The 26,950-nt window shown below is 46.4% G+C and overlaps 1 protein-coding gene across 1 annotated transcript in view; it reads right to left on the bottom strand.

The window, feature by feature from the left end:
• Positions 1-26,950, bottom strand: part of LOC123768064 (glutathione S-transferase kappa 1-like) — a 152,281-nt gene that overhangs the window by 66,967 nt on the left and 58,364 nt on the right. The window contains exon 3 of the mRNA XM_069306859.1: positions 12,938-13,066. Coding sequence (XP_069162960.1) covers positions 12,938-13,066 — 129 coding nt within the window. The remainder of the gene's footprint in view (positions 1-12,937; positions 13,067-26,950) is intronic.

Raw genomic sequence — 26,950 nt, 5'->3', positions numbered from 1 at the left:
ACGACAACAGCAGACCCCCCCCCACCCACCAGGCAGAAAACAAAAACCAAAGGAAAACCCCGCAAGAGGACAATGTACCCAGGCGGAACAGAGCCGGCCGCTGTTATAGGTGAAAACTAGCTGTGCAGCACCCTGCGCTTCTGCCAGTGACAAAAACTATCCCCACACCCAGAGACAAACAAGGGTAAGAAAAACCCCAGCTGACCTCAAGGGCGGACAAATACCGAGCAGTAAACGGCACAGCAGAGGTAGATCCCGAGGCGACTTGTGGAAGGTGGCCCCAAGCCCCAAGGGCAGTAATTACAGGGCACCTAGGGAAAGGGACCCTAGGTGCATGCAGCCCGAGTACCGTGGAATATCACTCCCTGCTCACGCACCACCTGAAGGGATAGCCCACACCACAAGGCACAGAACTGTAACGAAAACTTGGAGCCAGAGGCACGACCACACCAGACTCCCATCAGCGAAAAACTTAAGGTTGGGTCGCCGGTGGATGGGTCTGGGGCTTCCCTTTCCCCCTCCCGGGGAGGGGGGGGGGGGGTTGCGCAGACAGCGGCGCGGCGACATGATGATGACATGCTAGTTTGCTAATTTTAGTTTGGGGAGTTCTGTACATCTGTTCGGCTTTCGGTCGCAATACTTTTACCAGAATTGGGGTTTGTTTTGAGGTGTCTACCTTTCTGGGTGTCCGGCCCGGTCGATGGCAGACATAGAAGTCTCCCAAGAACAGGCAGGGGGTCTCTATAGGCTATTGCTCCTCGTACCTCTCTAGAGGGGGCCAGGTTCTGGCTCGTGGTCCCCGGTAGGCAAGAACTTCATGCATTAACTGATGCCAGACAGATATACATATCCATCCAGCCTGGATAGATATGCCCCATCGGCTCTGGGGAGCCGACGGGGTTCCCCCCAGAAATGACCAGGATTGTGAAAATTGCAGGATTGTTGTGATAATTAGCACTGTGTGGGAGGAGAAATGCTGAGGGTGGGAGGGAGGGAGGTAGTGTCGTCTACTAAATCTGTGTGGCCACCTGTTGTCTGCACCCACCATACCAACTTAGTGGTTCGCTATGGTGAACACAAATGTAGATACAGTACTTATATATAATGTGTGTATTCGTGTAACAACAAAAGGAGTATGTTGGGAGGAGCCATTTTTGTGAGTGAAGTGGTGGTGTCATCTGCATGATTTGTCACGCTGTGTAGAGTGGCCACTATGCTGTTTGGGCACCATACCAGCTTTGTTGTACAGTTATGGTGAACAAAACATGTAGGTACTTATAAATAATGCCTGCATATAGTGAATAAATGCAATAACAGTATAGTAGGAGGAGGAATATGTTGGCGAGTAAGGTGTTGAGAGAGGGAAGGAGGTGTAGTTTGCTGGCTTGGTTTGGCAGCCAATTTGCTGGTGTTTTGACTCACCCTACCAACTTAGTGGTTCTTTATGGTGAACAAAACATGCGGATACTTATATAAAACCTGTATATATAGAGTAATAACAGCAAAACTATTTGTTTATTGTTTTATGAACATAATAATTGAATCACTAATATACACACCATACTTTTGAGTATAGCAATGATTCACCCCTTTTATTATATAAATCTATCACACTACACACTATTGCATAATACTGCAAAAATAATAAGAAAAATCAGAGACATTGAAATTATTAGGTAATAATATCTTTGTGGCACCTTCTGCCTGACAGCTGTGGCAGAGCTGACTGCCTCTGATGCTTGCTCTATCAACGCCTACATTTTGCCAGACTTCCTCAGCCTATTGCGGCCAAAATATGTCACTACATTTTTTTTCCAGCCACCCATGCACTGCAGGGAAGACAAATGAACATTTTTAGAAGGTGAAAGAAACATTTTGGACATTTGTCTACGCCACCTATATTTGTCTATACACCACCTATTTGTCTACTTTCACCTATAACGCTTCCACTACACATAAGGGGCATAACTGGCCGACCCCTCACAGTGTTCAAGAGAGAGCTGGATAAGCACCTCCAAAGGATACCTGATCAACCAGGCTGTCACTCATACGTCAGGCTGCGAGCAGCCACGTCTAACAGCCTGGTTGATCAGTCCAGCAACCAGGAGGCCTGGTCGACGACCGGGCCGCGGGGACACTAAGCCCCGGAAGCACCTCAAGGTAACCAAAACTAAATTTTGAAAAAGAAATTGAAACATGCCCATGCACTCGGCCCCAGGTCCAGACTCATGGAATTCAATATTTATAAAGAAATGCAAAGTGCCGGTAGCACAGGCACTCAGTATAGTGTGGAGGAAGAGCTTGGACATGGGGGAGATACCAGATGCACTTAAAGTAGCAGACATAGCCCCTCTACACAAGGGAGAGAGCAAAGCATTGGCAAAAAATTATAGACCAGTTGCACTAACATCGCACATCATAAAAGTATTTGAGAGAGTGATTAGGAGTCAGGTCACCAATTTCATGGAGACCAATGACCTTCACAACCCAGGCCAACATGGATTTCGAGCGGGAAGATCGTGCCTCTCACAGCTACTTGAGCACTACGACAAAGTCACTGAGGCATTAGAAGAGAAACAGAATGCTGATGTGATATACATGGACTTCGCAAAGGCTTTCGATAAATGTGACCATGGCGTGATAGCACACAAAATGAAGTCAATGGGAATAACCGGTAAAGTAGGACGCTGGATACTCAGTTTTCTGTCAAACAGGACTCAGCGAGTAACTGTCAACCATATAAAATCTAGTCCAAGTGCAGTGAAAAGCTCTGTACCTCAGGGTACAGTCCTTGCACCGCTGCTTTTCCTTATTCTCATATCAGATACAGACAAAAATACAAGTCACAGCTTCGTATCATCCTTTGCAGATGACACAAAAATCAGTATGAAAATTACCTCGGCTGAGGACATTGAAAAACTTCAAGCTGATATTAATAAAGTTTTCGACTGGGCATCAGAAAATAACATGATGTTTAACCGTGATAAATTCCAGGTACTCAGGCACGGTAAAAATGAGGACCTTAAACATAATACAGAGTACAAAACACAATCAAATGTACCCATAGTAGGAAAACAGCATGTAAAGGATTTGGGAATAATAATGTCTGACGACCTAACGTTTAAGGAGCATAACCAAGCAAATATTGCGACAGCTAGAAAAATGATAGGATGGATTACGAGAACTTTCAAATCCAGGGATCCCATCACAATGGTTGTACTCTTCAAGTCACTTGTGTTGTCCCGTCTTGAGTACTGCTCAGTACTCACTTCCCCCTTCAGAGCAGGAGAGATTGCTGAAATAGAGGGAATACAGAGAACATATACGGCACGCATAGACGCAATAAAGCACCTAAATTATTGGGATCGTCTCAAAGCCCTCCAAATGTACTCACTAGAAAGAAGACGAGAGAGATATCAAATAATATACACCTGGAAGATACTGGAGGGCCAAGTACCAAATCTACACAGTAAAATAACAACGTACTGGAGTGAACGACATGGAAGAAAATGTAGAATAAACCAGTGAAGAGCAGAGGTGCCATAGGCACAATCAGAGAACACTGTATAAACATCAGAGGTCCGCGGTTGTTCAACGTCCTCCCAGCAAGCATAAGAAATATTGCCGGAACAACCGTGGACATTTTCAAGAGGAAACTAGATTTATTACTCCAAGGAGTGCCGGACCAACCGGGCTGTGGTGGGTATGTGGGCCTGCGGGCCGCTCCAAGCAACAGCCTGGTGGACCAAACTCTCACAAGTCGAGCCTGGCCTCGGGCCGGGCTTGGGGAGTAGAAGAACTCCCAGAACCCCATCAACCAGGTATCAACCAGGTATAACCTCAAGGTAACCAAGGTAACGCCTCCACCGGGAATCGAACCCGGAACCTCAGGACTACGAATCTGAAGCGTTGTCCACCCAGCTGTCAGGCACGCTACGACAGGTCATTGGCGCCCTGCGGTTAGCAGGGAACTGCGAACCAGCACCCAAGACTACCACGCAAACTTCTAAAAGCTGAACTCCCCGGGACGTGTCCACTCATGGGGGGGCCTAGCAGTGGTACCACCAAGAACACAGATATGTCTGTTCAAAGACCCCCCAAGTACAGATAGGAGGCAACTAACCAGGGGCAGACATCCCCACACCAGGCAGGAAAACAAAAACAAAAGAAACTAGCTGTGATAACTAGCTGTGCAGTACCATGCACCCTTACCAGTTACAAAAACTACCTCCTACCCAGAGGCAAACAAAGCCAACAGAAACCCCAGCTGACTCTAAATGCGGCCAAGTACCGAGCAGTAAAAGACAGTGAAACCCCTGTGCCAGAGGAGAGCCAGAAGGTCCCGACCCAACCTCCCAGAGGTCAACACAAACAAAAACAGATTCTTTGACAAACAATTTTGAACCGAAGGGACTACCACAAACCGAGGAGAGGAAAGATAAGAGAGTACCCTGACCAACGACCAGGACGGCTCAGGCGGCACATGAGCAGGCCGGAGGTGAAACAAAGCACGAGTAAGTGGGGGGAACGGGGCGGATGTGATGTCCACCCCGAACGTAAGCTGGAGCGGCTCCGCCAGTGCCACATGATACAAGGCAACAGTAAGAAGCATAAAAAAATGATCTTGAAAACCAAGAAAGGACAAGACAACCCGATGCAAAAGAGAAGACAACCTACAAAGAGCAATAAAATGGAGAAAATAAACGGCAGGAAACTTCATACTGTCGCCGAGACGAAGATCGCAGGTGGGACACCATCAACAAAGCCACCCGATCACCACAGAGATAGTGAAACCCAAGTCAAAATACCAGACGTGAAGAGCCGAGGAGAAGGCCGAACCAGCCACGTACCAGACCGGTCCAAACAGCCGAAAGAGACAGAGGCGGGGGAAAATGCCCTGGTTCGGACACTGATCAAGCAGCGTCTGAAAAGAAAGCTGGGCTGTCCATCAAGGGGCCACGAGGACTATTCTCCTTGGGAAGGACTCCAACCGAGCCAGAACCTGAAGCAACAGCCGGACCGTGGGAAGAGGTACAGGTGACTCCACCTCGACCAGTCCTGCTGAAAGGCATCCACCGCGAATGTCTTGCAGGCAGGGAAATGCGCCACATACGACCGGCCAATCCATGAACAGAGGAACGAACCGAGACAGTCCGTCCGCCAGGATGTTGGACACTCCCCAGACATGAACCGCATGGAAAGCCAAACCCCGAGAATCCAGTAGACAAGCCAATTGAAGGGACCAACCCGAAAGGAGCAAGAATCAAAGAGAACCCTTGTGGTTCCGGCAATGATGCACCAGAGACCAGTCCAAATGGAGCCGGAGGGTAGAGCCGCGAGTGAGCCAAACTCTCTGAAGAGAGAACCAGACAGCCACAAACTCCCGAACCGTGCTGAGCCCAACAGAAGGACAGACCTCACCCGAGAGATGACCCGTCTGTGAATACATCAAGTATTCACAGAAAGAAAGAAAGGAAAAGAAAGGGCTAACCCGGGAGGCGGCCGCCACAAACTCTGCAACGCGAAGCCGAGACAATAGGCTGCAACCTGCGACCCAAGGCAACAAGAACGCACAGGAGCAGACGCACACAAAGAATGGGTGGCCAAGAACCTGTGTGACCCTCAAATCCCTGCACCCGAAATGAGCCCTAGACGTCACCAACACAGCAGCAAAAGCTGCCAATGTCCGAACAGCATGGGCGCAAGGACAGACCGCAGGCTGGAAGACTTAAAAACTCTGCGGATGACTTGGGAGACCCAAGCCCTGAAACAGGGAACGAGGGGAAACGGATCAACCCAAAGCGAATCCCCAGACATGGTACGCAGGTAACGGCAAAAAGTGCAACCGGACAACACAGGATGCACCCCCAGCCAAACCAATCAAGCATCAATAACCCAAGAACCCCTGCGGAAAGCAGCTGTCTCGACTGTCGCCAGAAGGATGGAGAAAGGCTGCAAACATACAAACCTACCACTAGTACCAATGAGCAGAAACCTCAACCGAAGGGGCTACCATAAACTGAGAGGATAAGAAGGCACCCTGATCAAGGACAAGGACGGCTCAGGCAATGCATAAGCAGGCTGGAGGAGAAACAAAACACGAGAAAGCATACGAAACGGGGCAGATGTGACATCCACCCCGAACGCAATCCTGAGCGGCTCCACCAGTGTCGTACAAAACGAGGTGACAGTAAGAAACATCAAAACCTGCAGTCCTGAAAACCCAAGAAAGGACAAGACAACTCGATGCGAAAGACAAGACAACCTATGAAGAGCAAGAAAAAGTGCATAGAAACACCAGAAACGTCATACTGTCGCCGAGATGAAGCTCGCAAGTGTGACAGATGGTGAAACCCGCGTCAAAATACCAGACGCGCAGAGCCGAAGAGAAGGCCGAACCAGTCACGTACAGGACCGGTTCGACCTGCCGAAAGAGGCGGAGCCGTGGGAAAACACCCCAGGGTTCAGACACCATCAAGCAGCGTCTGAAAATAAAACTGGGCCGGCCACCAAGGGACCATAAAGACTACTCTCGTGGGAATGGGCTCCAGCCGAGCCAGAACCCGAAGCAACAGCTGGACCGGGAGAAGAGGAACAGGTACCCCCCCACCTCGACCTGTCCTGCAGAAAGGCATCCACTGTGAATGCCTCGCAGGCGGGTAAGGGCGCCACATAGAATGGGCAACGCCTAGACCACACCGACTCGAAGACGTTTATGACCAGGAGTCCATACGTCCGACAGAGCCAACGAAACGAGTCGGCGATGACGGGCCAATCCGCGAACAGAGGAATGAACCGAGACAGCTGTCCGCCAGGACGCAGGACACACCCCTGACATGAACCTCACGGTTAGCCAAACCCCGAGAATCCAGCAAACGAGCCACTAAGGGACCAACCCCAAAGGTCAAACACCTAAGAGAAACCCTATGGTTCCGGCAATGAACCGCCAGAGAACAGTCCGAATGGAGCTGAATGGTAGAGCACCGAGTGACCCAAACCCTCTGAAGCGCAAACCAGACAGCCACGAACTCCCGAACCATGCTGTTAGCCCGACAGATGGACAGATCCTACCATCCCCGGCCGACCTGGTGAGCACTGGTCACAAAGCCCCAGCTGAGAGACGACCCGTCCATGAACACATCGCGCGAAGGCTCGGGGAGGTGCCAAGGCATGGAACCCCGAAAACCCCAAAGAGGAAGCTGGTGACGCAGCACCAACATAAGATCCCCGGAGGAACGATTGCAAGAGAGGCGGAAGGGAAGTCTCCGAAGGAACCAAACAGACGCCGAAGCCAAACCCGACCCCGCGGGCAGACCAGCACGTCAGAGTTCAGACTCCCGCACAACTGCTTGAGCAACCGCCGAGCAACCCGGGACCCCCCTCATGAACAGCCGAAGGAGGGACCACAGCCACAGCAACACTTCTGGAGGGAAAGACAAGGAGTGGCCCAAGAGCCCTAAACAAGACCCAGCTAGGTCCGAACCCAGGATGGAAACATATGGAATGGCCTCCAGATCACCAGGAAACCAAACCCGATGATCTGGAAAGAACCACACCCCTGGCAAGCAGACAAGCGGACCGACTGGGAGCCCACACCAGCCAGTCGTCGAGGTAGGCCAGACACTGTATCCCAAGCAGACTCAGACAGGGCACCAAGGTCCGGTAAAGATGCGTATATACACCAAGTGCCAATTACAAAATAGGGAAGGCAACAAAAACGGTAAGCCTGAAGCCCCACCACCAACTGTGCCAGTCCCGGAAAACTAAAGAGGAACGTGCCAAGAATTGACCTGGAGGTCCAGGACCACCATCCAGGCACCCGGATGGTGGAAGCCGGACAGGAGACAACAGTCCTCCGATGAGGGCATAGAATCCAGGGCGCAGATTGAAGAAGTCCAAAAGAACCGCAGATTCGACATACCCATGTCTGCATAGAGCAGATGGGAACCCCAGAAAGATGGGGTGGATCGACCACATCCAATGCATCCACCAAGATGAGATGACGAAGCGCAGGGGAAGAAGCCCACCCCCCCAGCCCTGAACCCCCCATAGGGGCAGAAGCCGTCCACCACCGCCATCAGAGGCCGGAAGACAACCAAAAGCACTCACTAACTGCGGGACCATGCGAGAGTCAGCAGAGCAAGCTGCTCCTCAGCGCCCCATCAACAGAGAAAGGAACAGAGCCCCTTCCGAAAGAAAAATTATACATACACATATATACATATATATTAGGTATATACACAGGGTATGTTACACACATCTGGAGATGAGGTTATCTGGAGAGAAGAGAATTCGTGACAACCCATCAACATGGGTTCAGGGAGGGTAAATCTTGCCTTACAGGCTTGATAGAATTCTATGATCAGGTGACAAAGATTAAGCAAGAAAGAGAAGGATGGATGGACTGCATTTTTTCGGACTGTCGGAAAGCCTTTGACACAGTACCCCATAAAAGGTTGATGCATAAGCTGGAGAAACAGGCAGGAGTAACTGGTAGGGCACTCCAGTGGATAAGGGAGTACCTAAGCAATAGGAAGCAGAGAGTTATAGTGAGGGGTGAGACCTCAGAATGGCGTGAAGTCACCAGTGGAGTCCCACAGGGCTCTGTGCTTGGACCTATCCTGTTTATGATATACGTAAATGATCTCCCAGAGGGTATAGACTCATTCCTCTCAATGTTTGCTGACGACGCCAAAATTATGAGAAGGATTAAGACAGAGGAGGACAGCTTGAGGCTTCAAGAAGACCTGGACAAGCTGCAGGAATGGTTGAACAAATGGATGTTAGAGTTTAACCCAAGCAAATGTAATGTAATGAAGATAGGGGTAGGAAGCAGGAGACCAGATACAAGGTATCACTTGGGAGATGAAATACTTCAAGAGTCAGAGAGAGATAGACCTGGGGGTTGATATCATGCCAGACCTGTCCCCTGAAGCTCATATCAAGAGGATAACATCAGCAGCATATGCCAGGTTGGCTAACATAAGAACGGCCTTTAGAAACTTGTGTAAGGAATCTTTCAGAACATTATATACCACATATGTCAGACCAATCCTGGAGTATGCGGCTCCAGCATGGAGTCCATATCTAGTCAAGCATAAGACTAAACTGGAAAAGGTTCAAAGGTTTGCCACCAGACTAGTACCCGAGCTGAGAGGTATGAGCTACGAGGAAAGACTACGGGAATTGAACCTCACTTCGTTGGAAGACAGAAGAGTTAGGGGGGACATGATCACCACATTCAAGATTCTCAAGGGAATCGACAGGGTTGATAAAGACAGGCTATTCAACACAAGGGGCACACACATACTAGGGGACACAGGTGGAAACTGAGTGCCCAAATGAGCCACAGAGATATTAGAAAGAACTTTTTTAGTGTCAGAGTGGTTGACAAATGGAATGCATTAGGAAGCAATGTGGTGGAGGCTGACTCCATACACAGTTTCAAGTGTAGATATGATAGAGCCCAGTAGGCTCAGGAACCTGTACACCTGTTGATTGACGGTTGAGAGGCGGGACCAAAGAGCCAGAGCTCAACCCCCGCAAGCACAACTAGGTGAGTACACACGTGCGTATGCACATACACATGTGCACACACACACAGTGTACACATGTACATGCACATGTGTACACACACACACATACGTGAAAAAAAAAAAGTTACAAGCCACCGACCAGTGGGCAGAGAGCACCACACCGGCCAGGCAAAGAAGGCACAAAACTGCATCAAAAGGCCCACCTCGACAACAAAACCCCAAAGTCCCAGCACAACCATAACATGTTCCAAGACTCAAAAAGATCAGTCTGCAAGCCAGGAAGACCCCGGAACCCCAGAAGGCAGAACCGGGTCACACACGAGGCAACAAAGCCCCCTGAACCCACAAAGGGGGCCCAAGAGGAAGAAACCTCCGGAACAAAATCAAAGAACCCAAAGAAACCCAGAATCGAACCAGGGGGAGCCCAAACCACCACATTTGCCAGCAGAGATACACCACAGAAAGGCAAAGCACAGCCCATCAGACAGAACCCCAGGGAAACGGTCAAAACAGACTAAAAACCGAGGGACAAGGTGTGGGAGCAAGCATAACAGACAGGGACACTGAGCCCAAACCCTAGGGCCCAGACCCAAAACAGACAAAAATGGAAAACCCGGTGTAAAATCAACACTCAAACGTTCCCAGAGGAACAGGAAACGGGAAGAAAACACCAGAAAAGCAAAGAAACGACAACAGAAGAATAAAAACCCCTGAAAAAGGTGAAAAACTCACCCAAGACGCTCGCTCGCACACCCAGGCGCACGTAAACAAACCGCAACGCCGCCCTGGTGGCCACACCGGGAAACCGGTAGAAGAAAATGGCCACCACAACAGAGGGCTGTGACCGACGCAACAGATACGAAAACACGCCAGCAAAAGTGGGAAGCAAGCAGACTGGATAGGCGAAAAACTTCGCCCAAAAGCAGAAAACCCAGGCAGGAGCAAACCGCCCCAGAACTGCCAGCAAGCATCCCCCACAGCCCTGGGAACCTGCAACAGAGGCACCGGGGTTGAGCCATCGTCCAAGCCCTCCGCCCTTAAGCCTTAACATGCTAGGGGTATAATATCCTTTGTTCCCACAGGCGCATGTAATTTTGAAAAAAAAAAATATATTTTTTCTTCCTAACCTGTTAATCTGTGTTCACTGGTCGCGGGGGAAAAAAGAAAATCGTAAGTGGCATATATTGCCCGCTATAGGGCGGGGAAGTCTGGCAAAAAACAGGCGCTGACTCAGCGTGCATCCCAGGCGGTCTGTTGATCGCCAGCTGTCAGGCCGGAGTTGCCACAAAGAGATAATTACCTAATTATTACAATGTCTCTGATTGATTTTTCATAGTTTTTTTGCTGTAATATTATTCAATAGTGTGTAGTTTGATATATTTATATAATAAAATGAGTGAATCATCGCTGTACTCAAAAATATGGTGTGCATATTGTTGATTCAAATTTGTTCATCAATCAGTGAACAAATACTTTGTCGGTTATTACACTATATTCACAGGTTACATATATGTGTCTGCATGTTTTGTTCACCATAACAAACCACTAAGTTGCTATTATGAGTCAAAAAGTAACGAGGAGTGACCGCCGTGTACCCGCCAGCCACTCACGCCCTCCCTCAAGTCATCTGACTCACCCCACATTCTCCTCCCACGTACTGTTTTTACTTTTATTCACTATATACAGACGTTATATATATGTATCTACATTCGTGTTCACCATAACGAACCACTAAGTTGGCATGGTGAGTGGCAGTGCCAGTGGCAGCCCGCCACTGGTTGCTACTTCCTCCCTCCCTCAAGTCACCTGACTCACCCACATTCTCCTCCCACAATACTGTTTTTGCTTTTATTCACTATATACAGACGCTATATATAAGTATCGACATTCGTGTTCACCATAATGAGCCACTAAGTTGGTATGCTGAGTGGCAGTGGCAGTGACAGGCAGTGGCAGCCCGCCACTGGCTGCCACTCCCTCCCTCCCTCCCTCACCTCACCTGACTTGCCACCATTCTCCACCCACCATACTGTTTTGTGCTGTCTCATCTTGAGTACTGCTCAGTACTCATTTTCCCCTTCAGAGCAGGAGAAATTGCTGAAATAGAGGGGAATACAGAGAACATATATGGCACACAGGGACCGGCCGGCCGAGCGGACAGCACACTGGACACATGATCCTGTGGTCCAGGGTTCGATCCCGGGCGTCGGTGAAAACCGATGGGCAGAGTTTCTTTCACCCTATGCCCCTGTTACCTAGTCGTAAATAGGTACCTGGGAGTTAGTCAGCTGTCACGGGCTGCTTCCTGAGGGTGGAGGCCTGGTCAAGGACCGGGCCGCGGGGACACTAAAGCCCCGAAATCAACTCGAGATAACCTCAAGATAACACATAGACGCGATAAAGCACCTAAATTATTGGGATCGTCTCAAAGCTTTCCAAACGTACTCACTAGAAAGGAGACAGGAGAGATATCAAATAATATACACATGGAAAATACTGGTGGACCAGGTCCCAAATCTACACGGTAAAATAACAACGTACTGGAGTGAACGATATGGAAGAAAATGCAGAATAGAACCAGTGAAGAGCAGGGGTGCCATAGGCACAAACAGAGAGAACTGTACAAACATCAGAGGTCCGCAGTTGTTCAACATCCTCCCAGCAATATTTCCCATAAGAAATATTGCCTAAACAACCGTGGACATCTTCAAGAGAAAACTAGATCATTTTCTCCAAGGAGTGCCGGACCAACCTGGTTGTAATGCATATGTGGGCCTGCGAGCCGCTCCAAGCAATAGCCTAGTGGACCAAACTCTCACAAGTCAAGCCTGGCCTTGGGCCGGGCTTGGGGAAAAGAAGAACTCCCAGAACCTCATCAAGCAGTAGATTGAGGAAGCTACAAGGGGCTTCTTCCCAGAAAAGGCTTGAAATTCGTAAGAGGTTTAATAGTTATAGTAATAGTGAGAACAATTTACTTTTTTTTTAAGTTATTATTTTATAAAAAATTTCAGGGAACAATATTATTTTTAGGATGAAATTTTTTGTGCTGTCTCAGTACTAAAGTGTTTTAAGTGTTTGTGGAAGTGAGAGGGTATATGGATATGCCAACTGTGAATTGTAATTTCTTATTATGAGTACAGTAGTTCAGTGAACCTAATTCTGTAAATTAATATTGGATCCTGTAACTCAAAATGTCTTATCACACCTATTACCCCATATTTCATTTTGAAAGCAGTGTCAAGCACACAGACAACTATCTGGCAGTACAATATTGCATTTGTATTGATGTAACTTTGAATATTTTATATCATTAAACTTAGTATAGTGTATACATCAAGATCAGTTACCTTACATTGCACTGGTCTGTCACATCTGCTAAAGTTAATTAATATTTATCTTACCTTGTTCCAGACTTCCATCCACAGGGCACGACTAGCAGCTTCCAAATAGTCTGGGAAGAGGAGGTCAATGGCTGTCAAAAAGCGGCTGGGAACAAGTGATCCTTTCACCAATATCAACTCATGAGCATTCTGAAAATTAATTAGGAAATTTCATCTCATCGAATGTCTTATTTTAGGAACAAACTTAACCAAAATATAAAGTAAATCAGTTGTTCATATTAAAATTTAAAATTGTATTGATAAATGTTTGACCATTTACAATCAACAAAATATTAAGTACATTGTGCATTTACATGATAAAAATAATACAGGAATAATAATAGTTACCATTATAATTTAACTATCATTGAATTATGTGCACTGTACAGTACATCAAAATGAATGACATTAACCCCTTAACTGCGTTGCCTCCAAATGTGACACCCCCGCAGTGCGCAGGAAATAAATTCTCTGGAAAAAATTCTTTTTTCTTTTTAAAGTGTCAAAAACCCTTCCCTCAGTATGGGTATGTAAAAAAAAAGTCGAAATTGTACTTACTTTGGCTGCTATGGGGTCCGGAAGTTGGGGCGTGACGTCATCATTCCCCGTGCGCCCGTGCCGTAAGCTCTGGGGGGCGGTGGGGCGCTCGGGGCGGGGCGCGCAAGTTGCCGCGAATATATTTTCGTTAATTTTTTGCGCACCTTTCCAAATACATTTTCATTGTTTTTACGTGCCAATCCAATGTATAATGAACACGTACACTATAATATCGCAGTACAACATCCGTACTGTCCGTAGACACTGTGTTACGTGCATGAAACTTGTGTACACATATGCAGCACATATTTACTATGTACCATGCTAATTTGTGTATATATACAATCTATTTACACACTATACACTGTCACACACTATATACATTCACCATCAACACATTCAGAACACCGCGTAGCAGCTGCTTCGTATGGGGCAATAGCAGCTGCCCCGTATGGGCCAATAGCAGCTGCCCCGTATGGGCCAATAGCAGCTGCCCCGTATGGGCCAATAACAGCTGCCTCGTATGGGCCAATAGCAGCTGCCTCGTATGGACCAATATCAGCTGCCTCGTATTGGCCAATATCAGCTGCCCCGTATGGGCCAATAGAAGCTGCCCCGTATGGGCCAATAGCAGCTGCCCCATATGGGCCAATAGCAGCTGCCCCGTATGGGCCAATAGCAGCTGCCCCGTATGGGCCAATAGCAGCTGCCTCGTATGGGCCAATAGGAGCTGCCTCGTATGGGCCAATAGGAGCTGCCTCGTATGGGCCAATAGGAGCTGCCTCGTATGGGCCAATAGGAGCTGCCTCGTATGGGCCAATAGGAGCTGCCTCGTATGGGCCAATAGGAGCTGCCTCGTATGGGCCAATATCAGCTGCCTCGTATGGGCCAATATCAGCTGCCTCGTATGGACCAATATCAGCTGCCTCGTATGGGCCAATATCAGCTGCCTCGTATGGGCCAATATCAGCTGTCTCGTATGGGCCAATAGCAGGTGCCTCATATGGGCCAATAGCAGCTGCCCCGTATGGGCCAATAGCAGCTGCCCCGTATAGGCCAATAGCAGCTGCCCCGTATGGGCCAATAGCAGCTGCCCCGTATGGGCCAATAGCAGCTGCCTCGTATGGGCCAATAGCAGCTTTCCCGTATGGGCCAATAGCAGCTGCCTCGTATGGGCCAATAGGAGCATTTGGCCATGAACACATTCAGAACACCTCGAGTGAGAGCAGCCAGTCTCCCTCACTCCAACATCTTACTCGCCAACATTGCTCATCCCACCATATTGTTATAGTTCTTATTACACATGTTCTATATACCTATCTACATGTTTTATTTACCAGAACTATGCAAGTAAGCCGGTATTGTGTCCAAACAGTACAGTGGCCACAATACACTGCATGAAAAATCACACAGCAGACGACGCTACGATTACGTCACCTCCCTCACCAAAATAGCTCCTCTCAACATTCTCCTGTTGCTGTTCTTACACTATATACACACACTATATATACCCATGTACATATGTGTTGCCCATAGCGAACCACTAAGCTAGTATAGTGAGCAAAACAAGAGTGGCAGCCACACACACGATGAGGTTACCTCAATTCTCGCCCTCCCTCCCTCATCAAAATTCCTCCTTCCACAATACTACGCACAACGCTAATTATAACCACAATCCTGCTATTATCACAATCCTGGTCACTAATTCCTGTAAATGAATAATTGACCACACATATATTTTGAAAAGGAACCTAAGAAATCATTTGAAGATTCCTAGATGAACGAAATAATGCTGTGGTGCTGTGGCTAGCGCTGTGAACATCGTGAACAGCATTGAATCACTGATATTTGAACATTGTACCCAGTCATTATCACACTCAGGCTCTAATATAACACTATCATAGCTAAATAATACAAGTTATATATATATTTTGACATTATTAGGCGATGCTGTGGTCACATGCTGAACAGCAGTGCTGTGCGCTCATGCTGCGACCGCCAGCCTTGGTTGCTCACACACTACTGAGGCTCCCACACCCGGGAATGTGGACCACGATTTTTTTTTAAGATGGCGTCTGTTTACAAGAGCCCTGAGGAAGCTGATGTGAACCCCATGTAGCCGCGGGAGTTTTGAATGGAACGTGAAAAATACAAATACCCGGAGGCGCGTTGCGCAAACCAGACGTGAGCCTGCAGGCGCGTTGCGCAGTTTAAGGGTTAAATACACATTTTATGAATAACCAGAAAATCTGCCAAACAGCAACAAGACAAAAACAAATTACTTTTAGCAGGCAAAGAATGAGGAAAGTGTTGCAAACTTAATTTAAGTCTACATGACAAAGCGTGCCTCCTCCTCGTCAAATAAGAGTGGAGGCTCCAACTCTGGGGAAGACCGAGTTCAACACCACAGAAAAAAGAAAAAGGCTGCCTTGTCCAGTAGAGCAGCCACTGCCTGGTCCCTGGTTGATACCTGGTTGATGGGGTTCTGGGAGGTCTTCTACTCCCCAAGCCCGGCCCGAGGCCAAGCTTGACTCGTGAGAGTTTGGTTCACTAGGCTGTTGCTTGCAGCGGCCCGCAGGCCCGCATATCCACCACAGCCCGGTTAGTCCGGCACTCCTTGGAGGAAACAATCTAGTGTCCTCTTGAAGATCTCCACAGTTGTTCTGGCAATATTTCTTATGCTCGCTGGGAGAGTGTTGAACAACCGTGGACCTCTGATGTTTATACAGTGTTCTCTGATTGTGCATATAGCACCCCTGCTCTTAAATGGTTCTCTTCTGCATTTTCTTCCATATTGTTCACTCCAGTACGTTGTTACTTTACTGCGTAGATTTGGTACTTGGTCCTCCAGTATCTTCCACAAGTATATTATTTGATATCTCTCTCGTCTTCCTCTGCCCTGCCTACATTCACTGCCTCCCTCCCTCCCTCTCCAAGAGATCCTTTTGTAGGTGGCAGTAGATTGTCAGCCTGGAGAATTTCCTTCTAATACAATACAGCATTCATGAAACAAGTATTTTTTTAACTTTTTATTATCCTAATAATATTGCTAAACAAAATCTGTGACCAAAAATATATATGATCATGTACATTCAGAATTTAATTTAACAATTCTGGCTAATGGGGACGAGTGTAGGGTTATCTGTGTGAGCCCGTTCCTCCCACCACACGTCCCATATCCCACACACACACACTGCTTAACCCTTAAAGTGCGCATCACGTCATATGACGTGCTGGACGTTGTTCCAGTCAACTGCGCATCATGTCATATGATGTGTTGGAGTACTACGCAAGATTTAAACAGCCCGCGGATACACGGGGCTCACCACACCTTCATCAGGGCTCTTGTAAACAGATGCCTTTTTTAAAAAAAATCGTGGGTCAAACTCCCGGGTGTTATTGGCCTCAGTATTGAGTGAGCAACCAAGCCTGACGCACGCAGCATGAGCTAACAGCACTGCTGTTCAGCTTGTGACCACAGCATCGACTAAAAATGCCAAATTATACTTGTTCATGCTATTATGTAGCGATGATATTATTACAGAAGACCCCTGACTGTGATAAAACTGACCAGGGTTCTGATAATAGCAGGATTGTGGTGATATTTAGCGCTGTGCGCCATGGAGGGAGGAGTAATGCTGTGGGAGGGAGGGTGGTGGCGATGTCTTTTGACTGTGTGTGGCCACCTTTTATTGACTGCACTCAGCATACCAGCTTAGTGGTTCGCTATGGTGAACACAAATGTAGATACTTATATATAACGTGTGTATAGAGGGTATAAACAGCAAGAGAAGGTTTGGAGCCGCCATTTTGGTGAGGGCGGTGGCGTCGTCTGCACGACGCCACCGTGCAGACGACGGTGTTGTTTACTGGTTACCACGACGGTCTTTGGGCACCATACCAGTTTATTTGTACAAGTATGGTGAATAAAACAGGTAGATATTTATATATAATGTGTGTATATAGCGTAATAACACCACACAGTATTGTTGGAGGAGAAATATTAGTGCGTCCGGCCTTGAGGGCGGCCGCCGATCAGCTGACTGTGTGAGTAGCTACATCTTTGTGCCTTTACTCACCATACAAGCTTAGATGTACAGTAATGGTGAACAAAACATGTAGATGCTTATATATAACGTCTGTATATAGTGAATTATATCAAAAACATTATTGTGGGAGGAGAATGTGGGTGAGTCAGATGACTGGAGGGAGGGCGGGAGTGGCTGGCTGGTAAACGGCGGTCACTCATCATTACTTTTTGACTCATAATAGCTACTTAGTGGTTCGTTATAGTGAACAAAACATGCAGATACTTATATATAACCTGTGCTTATAATGTAGTAACCGACAAAGTATTTGTTCACTGATTGATGAACATAATTGAATCAACAATATGCACACCATATTTTTGAATACAGCAATGATTCACTCATTTTATTATATAAATATATCAAACTACACACTATTGAATAATATTACAGCAAAAAAAGTGTGAAAAATCAATCAGAGACATTGAAATAATTCGGTAATTATCTCTTTGTGGCAACTCCGGCCTGACAGCTTGCGAGCAACAGACCGCCTGGGACGCACGCTGAGTCAGCGCCTATAATTTGCCAGACTTCCCCGCCCTATAGCGGGCAATATATGCCACTCACGATTTTTTTATTATTTTTCCCGTGATCAGTGAACACAAATTAACAGGTTAGGAAGAAAAAATAATTTTTTTTTTCTCAAAATGACATGCGCCTGTGGGGATGACAGGATATTAAACCCCGAGCATGTTAAGGGTTAAAGGTCAATACAGTACTTCAACTGTCCATAATTCATAAGTAAAAATGTATTTGTTTAATTAATAAGCAGGAAGCAATAAAACATGTTAATGATTATTAACCCTTGTATGGCGCCTGGCTATTTAGCATGTGTCACTCACAGGCGCATACAAAAAAGAAAAAATTATTTTGTCTTCTAAACCTGTTATTAATTTGTGTTCACTGATCATGGGAAAAATAATAAAAAAAATCGTAAGTGGCATATATTGCCTGCTATAGGGCAGGAAAGTCTGGCAAAAAACAGTCGCTGACTCAGCGTGCGTCCCAGACGGTCTGTTGCTCGCCAGCTGTCAGGCCGGAGTTACCACAAAGAGATAATTACCTAATTATTTCAATGTCTCTGATTGATTTTTTCGTAGTTTTTTGCTGTAATATTATTCAATAGTGTGTAGTGTGATATATTTATATAATAAAATGAGTGCATCATCGCTGTACTCAAAAATATGGTGTGCATATTATTGATTCAATTATGTTCATCAAACAGTGAACAAATACTTTGTCGGTTATTACACTATATACACAGGTTATATATAATATATATAAATCTGCACATTTTGTTCACCATAACGAACCACTAAGTTGCTATTATGAGTTAAAACATAACGAGGAGTGACCGCCACACCAGCCAGCCACTTACTCCCTCAACACCTCACTCGCCCACATTCTCCTCCCACCATACTGTTTTTGCTTTTATTCACTATATACAGACATTATATATAAGTACAGTACAACCTTGATTCAACGTACCCCGATTCAACGAATCTCCGGCTAGGTCGCACACTTTTCAGGCCGGATTTACTCACCCGGTTCGACGAACAATGGTTCGCCGAAGCAGGGGATGTGCAGATTTGCTTACAGTGTCGGGACAGAGTTCACAGACTGGTGGAAAACTTTCTCATTCTATCACAGGTTACAGTTAATAATTCCTTCATATGACAAGTTGGATCACACAAGTGGACCACACATCAAGTGAACCATATGAACCAAACACCAGCCAGAATGGTCCACACAAGTGAAGCATATTAACCAAACACCAACCAGAGTGGTCCACACAATTGTATGACTGTTTCCATGATTTTCATTCACCGATTTGTGGCAAATGTATCTTTGCAAATTAATTTAAAGGCTGAAGAGTGAATAGCTAGCTAATGTGTTAAAATGTTCTTATATACATTTTCTGTGATGAAACAAGATGAGTGAGGGTGGACAGATAAGGGAATACTGTACTGTAAGTTTCACTTTCCAGTGAGGTTTCACTCACTTTCGTCTGTGTCATCATAGTTCAGTAACCCATGACTTTGAAAGTCTCAGATTAACAATTCATTTCTAAAACCGGTGTTTTAATAGCTATTTATTATCGGATATTATCAGATATCGGAGCCAACGAGAAATGAAAATATTCTAGATCTGGTCTTTACGAACAATGAAGACATTATCAGAGACATTACGATATCAGATACAGAGCACCACTTGGTTTCCGAACTTTAGTTATCCGAAACTTCCAGTTTCCCGATTGGGGTTGGGGAGTCATGCTACACGAACAAAGTTCGGGTAGGAAGCGGTCCGCCAAGCGTCGTGCCGGCCCGTGGTGATGGGTGGGAGATGGTCCAGTTTGCCCATTGCCCGTGTTGGGCGCCACTACTCTAGAGTGTCTTCTACCCGGTGATTTCACATTTTCACGGCCTATTATTCCTGTTATTTTGATTTGTCATGAGGCTGGAGAGTTCATTCTGTGATTTTGTTTTACATATTTGCACAATCAAGAAACATCTGTGCACCATGTCGGCTCCAAATGCACGCATTGCATCAATGATTGCTGACTGGTGAGTGGATGGATGGGAGCTTAGGTGGGAGGCAGTATGAGAGAGATGGGGAGAATAAGTGAGAAAGGGAGGGGAAGGTAGGCAGGAAGGAAGTAGTGAGAGGGGGGATGGAAGAATTAGGGAGGGAGGGAAAGGCAGGCAGGCAGGCACAGGCAGGCAGAAAGGCAGACAGGCAGAGAGGGAGGCAGGCAGAAAGGCAGGCAAGCAGAGAGGCAGGCAGGCAGAGAGGCATGCAGCCTGCCTTTCCCTCCCTCCCTAATTCTCCCATTCTCCCTCGCTACTTTCCTCCTAGCATCTCTCCCTACCTTCCCCTCCCTCCCTTTCTCACTAATTCTCCCCCTCTCCCACTATTTCTCCTCTCTCACTAATTCTCCCCCCCCCCTTTGGTGGATTGGTGAGGGAGGCAGTAAGGAAGGATTTGCTGACCAGGCGATGGTTGCCAAACTTATCGCCCATATTGAATTACAAATTTTAATCTTAGTTGTAAAATATTTATGCCAAAATGTTAATTTTCATATATTAATATACATTATTAATCATTAACATGTTATATGACTTCCTATTTATTAATTAAACAAATATAGTTTTATTTATGAATTATGCACAGTTGGCATCTTTGAGCAGGCGCTGACAGACATGTCCGCCTCTACATAGCCTCGACCCCGTTAGTACTTCCCGACCCTGTTAGTAGCTCCCCCTCCTCCATAGCCTGCTGTTCTCATGTTATGAGGAAGGCAGTGAGGGAGGGATGGCAGGCATTGAAAGGGAGAGGCAAAGAGGGGGAGAGGCATTGAGGGAGAGAGGCATAGACGGGGAGAGGCATTGAGGGGGAGAGGCATTGAGGGGGGAGAGGCATTGAGGGGGGAGAGGCATTGAGGGGGGAGAGGCATTGAGGGGGGAGAGGCAGTGAGGGGGAAGAGGCAGTGAGGCATTGAGGGGGAGAGGCATAGAGGGGGAGAGGCATAGAGGGGGGGAGAGGCATTGAGGGGGGGAGAGGCATTGAGGGGGGAGAGGCAGTGAGGGGGGAGAGGCAGTGAGGGGGGAGAGGCAGTGAGGGGGGAGAGGCAGTGAGAGGGGAGAGGCAGAGAGGCATTGAGGGGAAGAGACAGTGAGGGGAAGAGGCAGGCAGGCAGATGCAGTGAGGCTCAAGGCAGGAGATGCAGTGAGAGATAGAAGCAGTGAGGGAGGGAAGGGTGGGGGTGAGTGAATGCAATTACACAATGAACTTTATTTCATTTGTTGCATTTATGCTATGAATCTGTCGATTTTTTCCCTTTGGAATTTTTTTGTTAAATTAAAAAAAAATTATCTCTCCATTTTCCTCCATTCTTGTTTACGAACTTACACGATAACCGACGGGTATCGTCCCCAAGGGGTTTGGAAACCAAATGGTGCTCTGTACCACATACTCAGATCACAAGCTCATTGAAGTGCAAACGACCATCAATACTCAGAATAGACCTAAAACGTTGATAAAGCGAGAGGGGCAATTCAGTAAATTCAATTTTCATAATAAAAGGATAGACTGGGAGATAATAAACAGGGAACTTACAAACATTCCATGGGAAACTGTTCTAAGTAATACAAGTCCTACAGAAGGAATAGAAAAACTGACTTCGGAAGCGTATCAAGTCTGTCTGAAACATGTTCCTTTGAGGAAAGCCAGAAAGAGATCTAACGTAGAAAGAGAACGCAGACGACACTATAAACGCAGGAAAAAAATAAGGGAACTGCTTATGCAGACACAAATTTCCCGTCAAAGAAGGAATAATTTAAATAGGGAGATTGAAGAAATCGAGCGGAAAGTGAAACACTCATATGAAACTGAAGAAAGGCAGGTAGAACAGAAAGCAATTCAGGAAATAAAGAAAAATCCAAAATATTTTTCTCATATGCGAAATCAAAAGCATAAACCACTGCCAGTATTGGACCTATTCGTACAAGTGAAGGTTCATACACGGAGGATGACAAAGAAATTAGTGAAATCCTAAAAAAGCAGTATGAGGACATGTTTAGCACTCCGATACTCAGCATGAAAGTGGAAGATCCAGACAATTTCTTTATGCGGGATATTCAAACCCCAGTAAATATAACTGATATCAACACGAGCGCACTAAATTTTGAAAGAGAAATTGAAAACATGCCCATGCACTCGGCCCCAAGTCCAGACTCATGGAATTCAATATTTATAAAGAAATGCAAAGTGCCGGTAGCACAGGCACTCAGTATAGTGTGGAGGAAGAGCTTGGACACGGGGGAGATACCAGATGCACTTAAAGTAGCAGACATAGCCCCTCTATACAAGGGAGGGAGCAAAGCATTGGCAAAGAATTCTAGACCAGTTGCACTAACATCGCACATCATAAAAGTATTTGAGAGAGTGATTAGGCGTCAGGTCACCAATTTCATGGAGACCAATGACCTTCACAACCCAGGCCAACATGGATTTCGAGCGGGAAGATCGTGCCTCTCACAGCTACTTGAGCACTACGACAAAGTCACTGAGGCATTAGAAGAAAAACATAATGCTGATGTGATATACACGGACTTCGCAAAGGCTTTCGATAAATGTGACCATGGCGTGATAGCACACAAAATGAAGTCAATGGGAATAACCGGTAAAGTAGGACGCTGGATACTCAGTTTTCTGTCAAACAGGACTCGGCGAGTAACAGTCAACCATATAAAATCTAGTCCAAGTGCAGTTAACCCTTAAAGTGCGCATCACGCCATATGACGTGTTAGACGTTGTTCCAATCAACTGCTCATCACGTCATATGATGTGTAGGAGTACTACGCAAGATTTAAACGGCCCGCAGATACACAGGGTTCACCACACCTTCATCAGGGCTCTTGTAAACAGACGCCATAAAAAAAAAAATCGTGGGACAAACTCTCGGGTGTTATTGGCATCAATATTGAGTGAGCAACCAAGCCTGACGCACGCAGCATGAGCTCACAGCACTGCTGTTCAGCTTGTGACACAGCATCACCTAAAAATGCCAAAATATACTTGTTCATGCTATTTTGTAGCAATGATATTATTACAGAAGACCCCTGACTGTGATAAAACTGACCAGGGTTCTGATAATAGCAGGATTATGGTGATATTTAGTGCTGTGTGCCATGAAGGGAGGAGTAATGCTGTGGGAGGAAGGCTGGTGGCGATGTCTTCTGACTGTGTGTGGCCACCTTTTATTGACTGCACTCAGCATACCAGCTTAGTGGTTCGCTATGGTGAACACAAATGTTGATACTTATATATAACGTGTGTATAGAGGGTATAAACAGCAAGAGAAGGTTTGGAGCCGCCATTTTGGTGAGGGCGGTGGCGTCATCTGCACGACGCCACCGTGCAGACGACGGTGTTGTTTACAGGTTACCACGATGGTCTTTGGGCACCATACCAGTTTATTTGTACAAGTATGGTGAATAAAACGGGTAGATATTTATATATAATGTGTATATAGCGTAATAACACCACACAGTATTGTTGGAGGAGAAATATTAGTGCGTCTGACCTTGAGGGCGGCAGCCATCAGCTGACTGTGTGAGGTCCTACTCTTTGTGCCTTTACTCACCATACAAGCTTAGATGTACAGTTATGGTGAACAAAACATGTAGATACTTATATATAACGTCTGTATATAGTGAATTATAGAAAAAACAGTATTGTGGGAGGAGAATGTGGGTGAGTCAGATGACTGGAGGGAGGGCGGGAGTGGCTGGCTGGTACACGGCGGTCACTCCTCATTACTTTTTGACTCATAATAGCTACTTAGTGGTTCGTTACAGTGAACAAAACATGCAGATACTTATATATAACCTGTGCTTATAGTGTAATAACCGACAAAGTATTTGTTCACTGATTGATGAACATAATTGAATCAACAATATGCACACCATATTTTTGAGTACAGCAATGATTCACTCATTTTATTATATAAATATATCAAACTACACACTATTGAATAATATTACAGCAAAAAAACTATGAAAAATCAATCAGAGACATTGAAATAATTAGGTAATTATCTCTTTGTGGCAACTCCGGCCTGACAGCTGGCGAGCAACAGATCGCCTGGGACGCATGCTGAGTCAGCGCCTATAATTTGCCAGACTTCCCCGCCCTATAGCGGGCAATATATGCCACTTACGATTTTTTTATTATTTTTCCCATGATCAGTGAACACAAATTAAGAAGAAAAAAATAATTTATAATGGTTAATAAGAAAAAATATTTTTTTTTTTTTCAAAATGAAATTCGCCTGTGGGGATGACAGGATATTAAACCCCGAGCATGTTAAGGGTTAAAAGCTCTGTACCACAGGGTACAGTCCTTGCACCGCTGCTTTTCCTTATTCTCATATCAGATAGAGACAAAAATACAAGTCACAGCTTTGTATCATCCTTTGCAGATGACACAAAAATCAGTATGAAAATTACCTCGGCTGAAGACATTGAAAAACTTCAAGCTGATATTAATAAAGTTTTCGATTGGGCATCAGAAAATAACATGATGTTTAACAGTGATAAATTCCAGGTACTTAGGTACGGTAAAAATGAGGACCTTAAACATAATACAGAGTACAAAACACAATCAAATGTACCCATAGTAGGAAAACAGCATGTAAAGGATTTGGGAATAATGATGTCTGACGACCTAACGTTCAAGGACCATAACCAAGCAAATATTGCGACAGCCAGAAAAATGATAGGATGGATTACGAGAACTTTCAAATCCAGGGATCCCATCACAATGGTTGTACTCTTCAAGTCACTTGTGTTGTCCCGTCTTGAGTACTGCTCAGTACTCACTTCCCCCTTCAGAGCAGGAGAGATCGCTGAAATAGAGGGAATACAGAGAACATATATGGCACGCATAGACGTAATAAAGCACCTAAATTATTGGGATCGTCTCAAAGCCCTCCAAATGTACTCACTAGAAAGAAGACGAGAGATATATCAAATAATATACACCTGGAAGATACTGGAGGGCCAAGTACCATATCTACACAGTAAAATAACAACGTACTGGAGTGAACGATATGGAAGAAAATGCAGAATAGAACCAGTGAAGAGCAGAGGTGCCATAGGCACAATCAGAGAACACTGTATAAACATCAGAGGTCCGCGGTTGTTCAACGTCCTCCCAGCAAGCATAAGAAATATTGCCGGAACAACCGTGGACACCTTCAAGAGGAAACTAGATTTATTCCTCCAAGGAGTACCGGACCAACCGGGCTGTGGTGGGTATGTGGGCCTGCGGGCCGCTCCAAGCAACAGCCTGGTGGACCAAACTCTCACAAGTCGAGCCTGGTCTCAGGCCGGGCTTGGGGAGTAGAAGAACTCCCAGAACCCCATCAACCAGGTATCCTTCCATTCATCCATCCATTCATCCATCCATCCCTCCTTCCATTCATCCATCCATCCCTCCTTCCATTCATCCATCCATCCCTCCTTCCATTCATCCATCCCTCCTTCCATTCATTCATCCATCCCTTCTTCCATTCATCCATCCATCCCTCCTTCCATTCATCCATCCATCCCTCCTTCCATTCATCCATCCATCCCTCCTTCCATTCATCCATCCATCCCTCCTTCCATTCATCCATCCATCCCTCCTTCCATTCATCCATCCATCCCTCCTTCCATCCATCCATCCATCCCTCCTTCCATCCATCCATCCATCCATCCATCCATCCCTCCTCCCCTTCATCCTTCCAACCATCCTTCCTTCATCTATGCAGTACAACCTCGATTCAACGTACTATATGGGACCACCCCCAGTTCGTTGGAGCGTTGGATTCGTTGCAAGAGGTGACCTTCAAGAGGCGTTTGCGTCGGTGTCTTTTTTTTTCTTGTACACAATAAAAATGCATTGTATCATATTACTTACTGTACCTATATTTTACTACTCTACTAAAAATACTGTCATTCATGTATTTACCTTATTGTTGGAGTTATGTCCATCTTGAAGTTTTGTGAAGTTGTGAATGCTCTACAGTAAATAGGTACTGCAGTGCATTAAGCCGTTAGCACTGTATTATTAAAAGTGGTTTTGCTGTATGTTGAGTACTACAATACAGTTCTTGAAAACTATTGTACATTAGAATTATTGCAACTTTATTTTAACACTATGTACACACTTGAATTTAACACTTATTCTAATTGTTCACTTCACACACGATGTTTTTAGATGTTTGCATCAGCTTTGCTGGTGCTCGCTGCTGCTGTGTTGGCTTCAGCTGCTTTTGTGCTGGTGCTGGGTACAGCTGTGCTGGTGCTGGGTACGGCTGTGCTGGTGCTGGGTACGGCTGTGCTGGTGCTGGGTACGGCTGTGCTGGTGCTGGGTACGGCTGTGCTGGTGCTGGGTACGGCTGTGCTGGTGCTGGGTACGGCTGTGCTGGTGCTGGGTACGGCTGTGCTGGTGCTGGGTACGGCTGTGCTGGTGCTGGGTACGGCTGTGCTGGTGCTGGGTACGGCTGTGCTGGTGCTGGGTACGGCTGTGCTGGTGCTGGGTACGGCTGTGCTGGTGCTGGGTACGGCTGTGCTGGTGCTGGGTACGGCTGTGCTGGTGCTGGGTACGGCTGTGCTGGTGCTGGGTACGGCTGTGCTGGTGCTGGGTACGGCTGTGCTGGTGCTGGGTACGGCTGTGCTGGTGCTGGGTACGGCTGTGCTGGTGCTGGGTACGGCTGTGCTGGTGCTGGGTACGGCTGTGCTGGTGCTGGGTACGGCTGTGCTGGTGCTGGGTACGGCTGTGCTGGTGCTGGGTACGGCTGTGCTGGTGCTGGGTACGGCTGTGCTGGTGCTGGGTACGGCTGTGCTGGTGCTGGGTACGGCTG

Source organism: Procambarus clarkii, chromosome 59 (assembly GCF_040958095.1).
Source record: "Procambarus clarkii isolate CNS0578487 chromosome 59, FALCON_Pclarkii_2.0, whole genome shotgun sequence".
NCBI classification, from domain to species: domain Eukaryota; kingdom Metazoa; phylum Arthropoda; class Malacostraca; order Decapoda; family Cambaridae; genus Procambarus; species Procambarus clarkii.
This window is presented reverse-complemented; position numbering and strand designations above follow the sequence as displayed.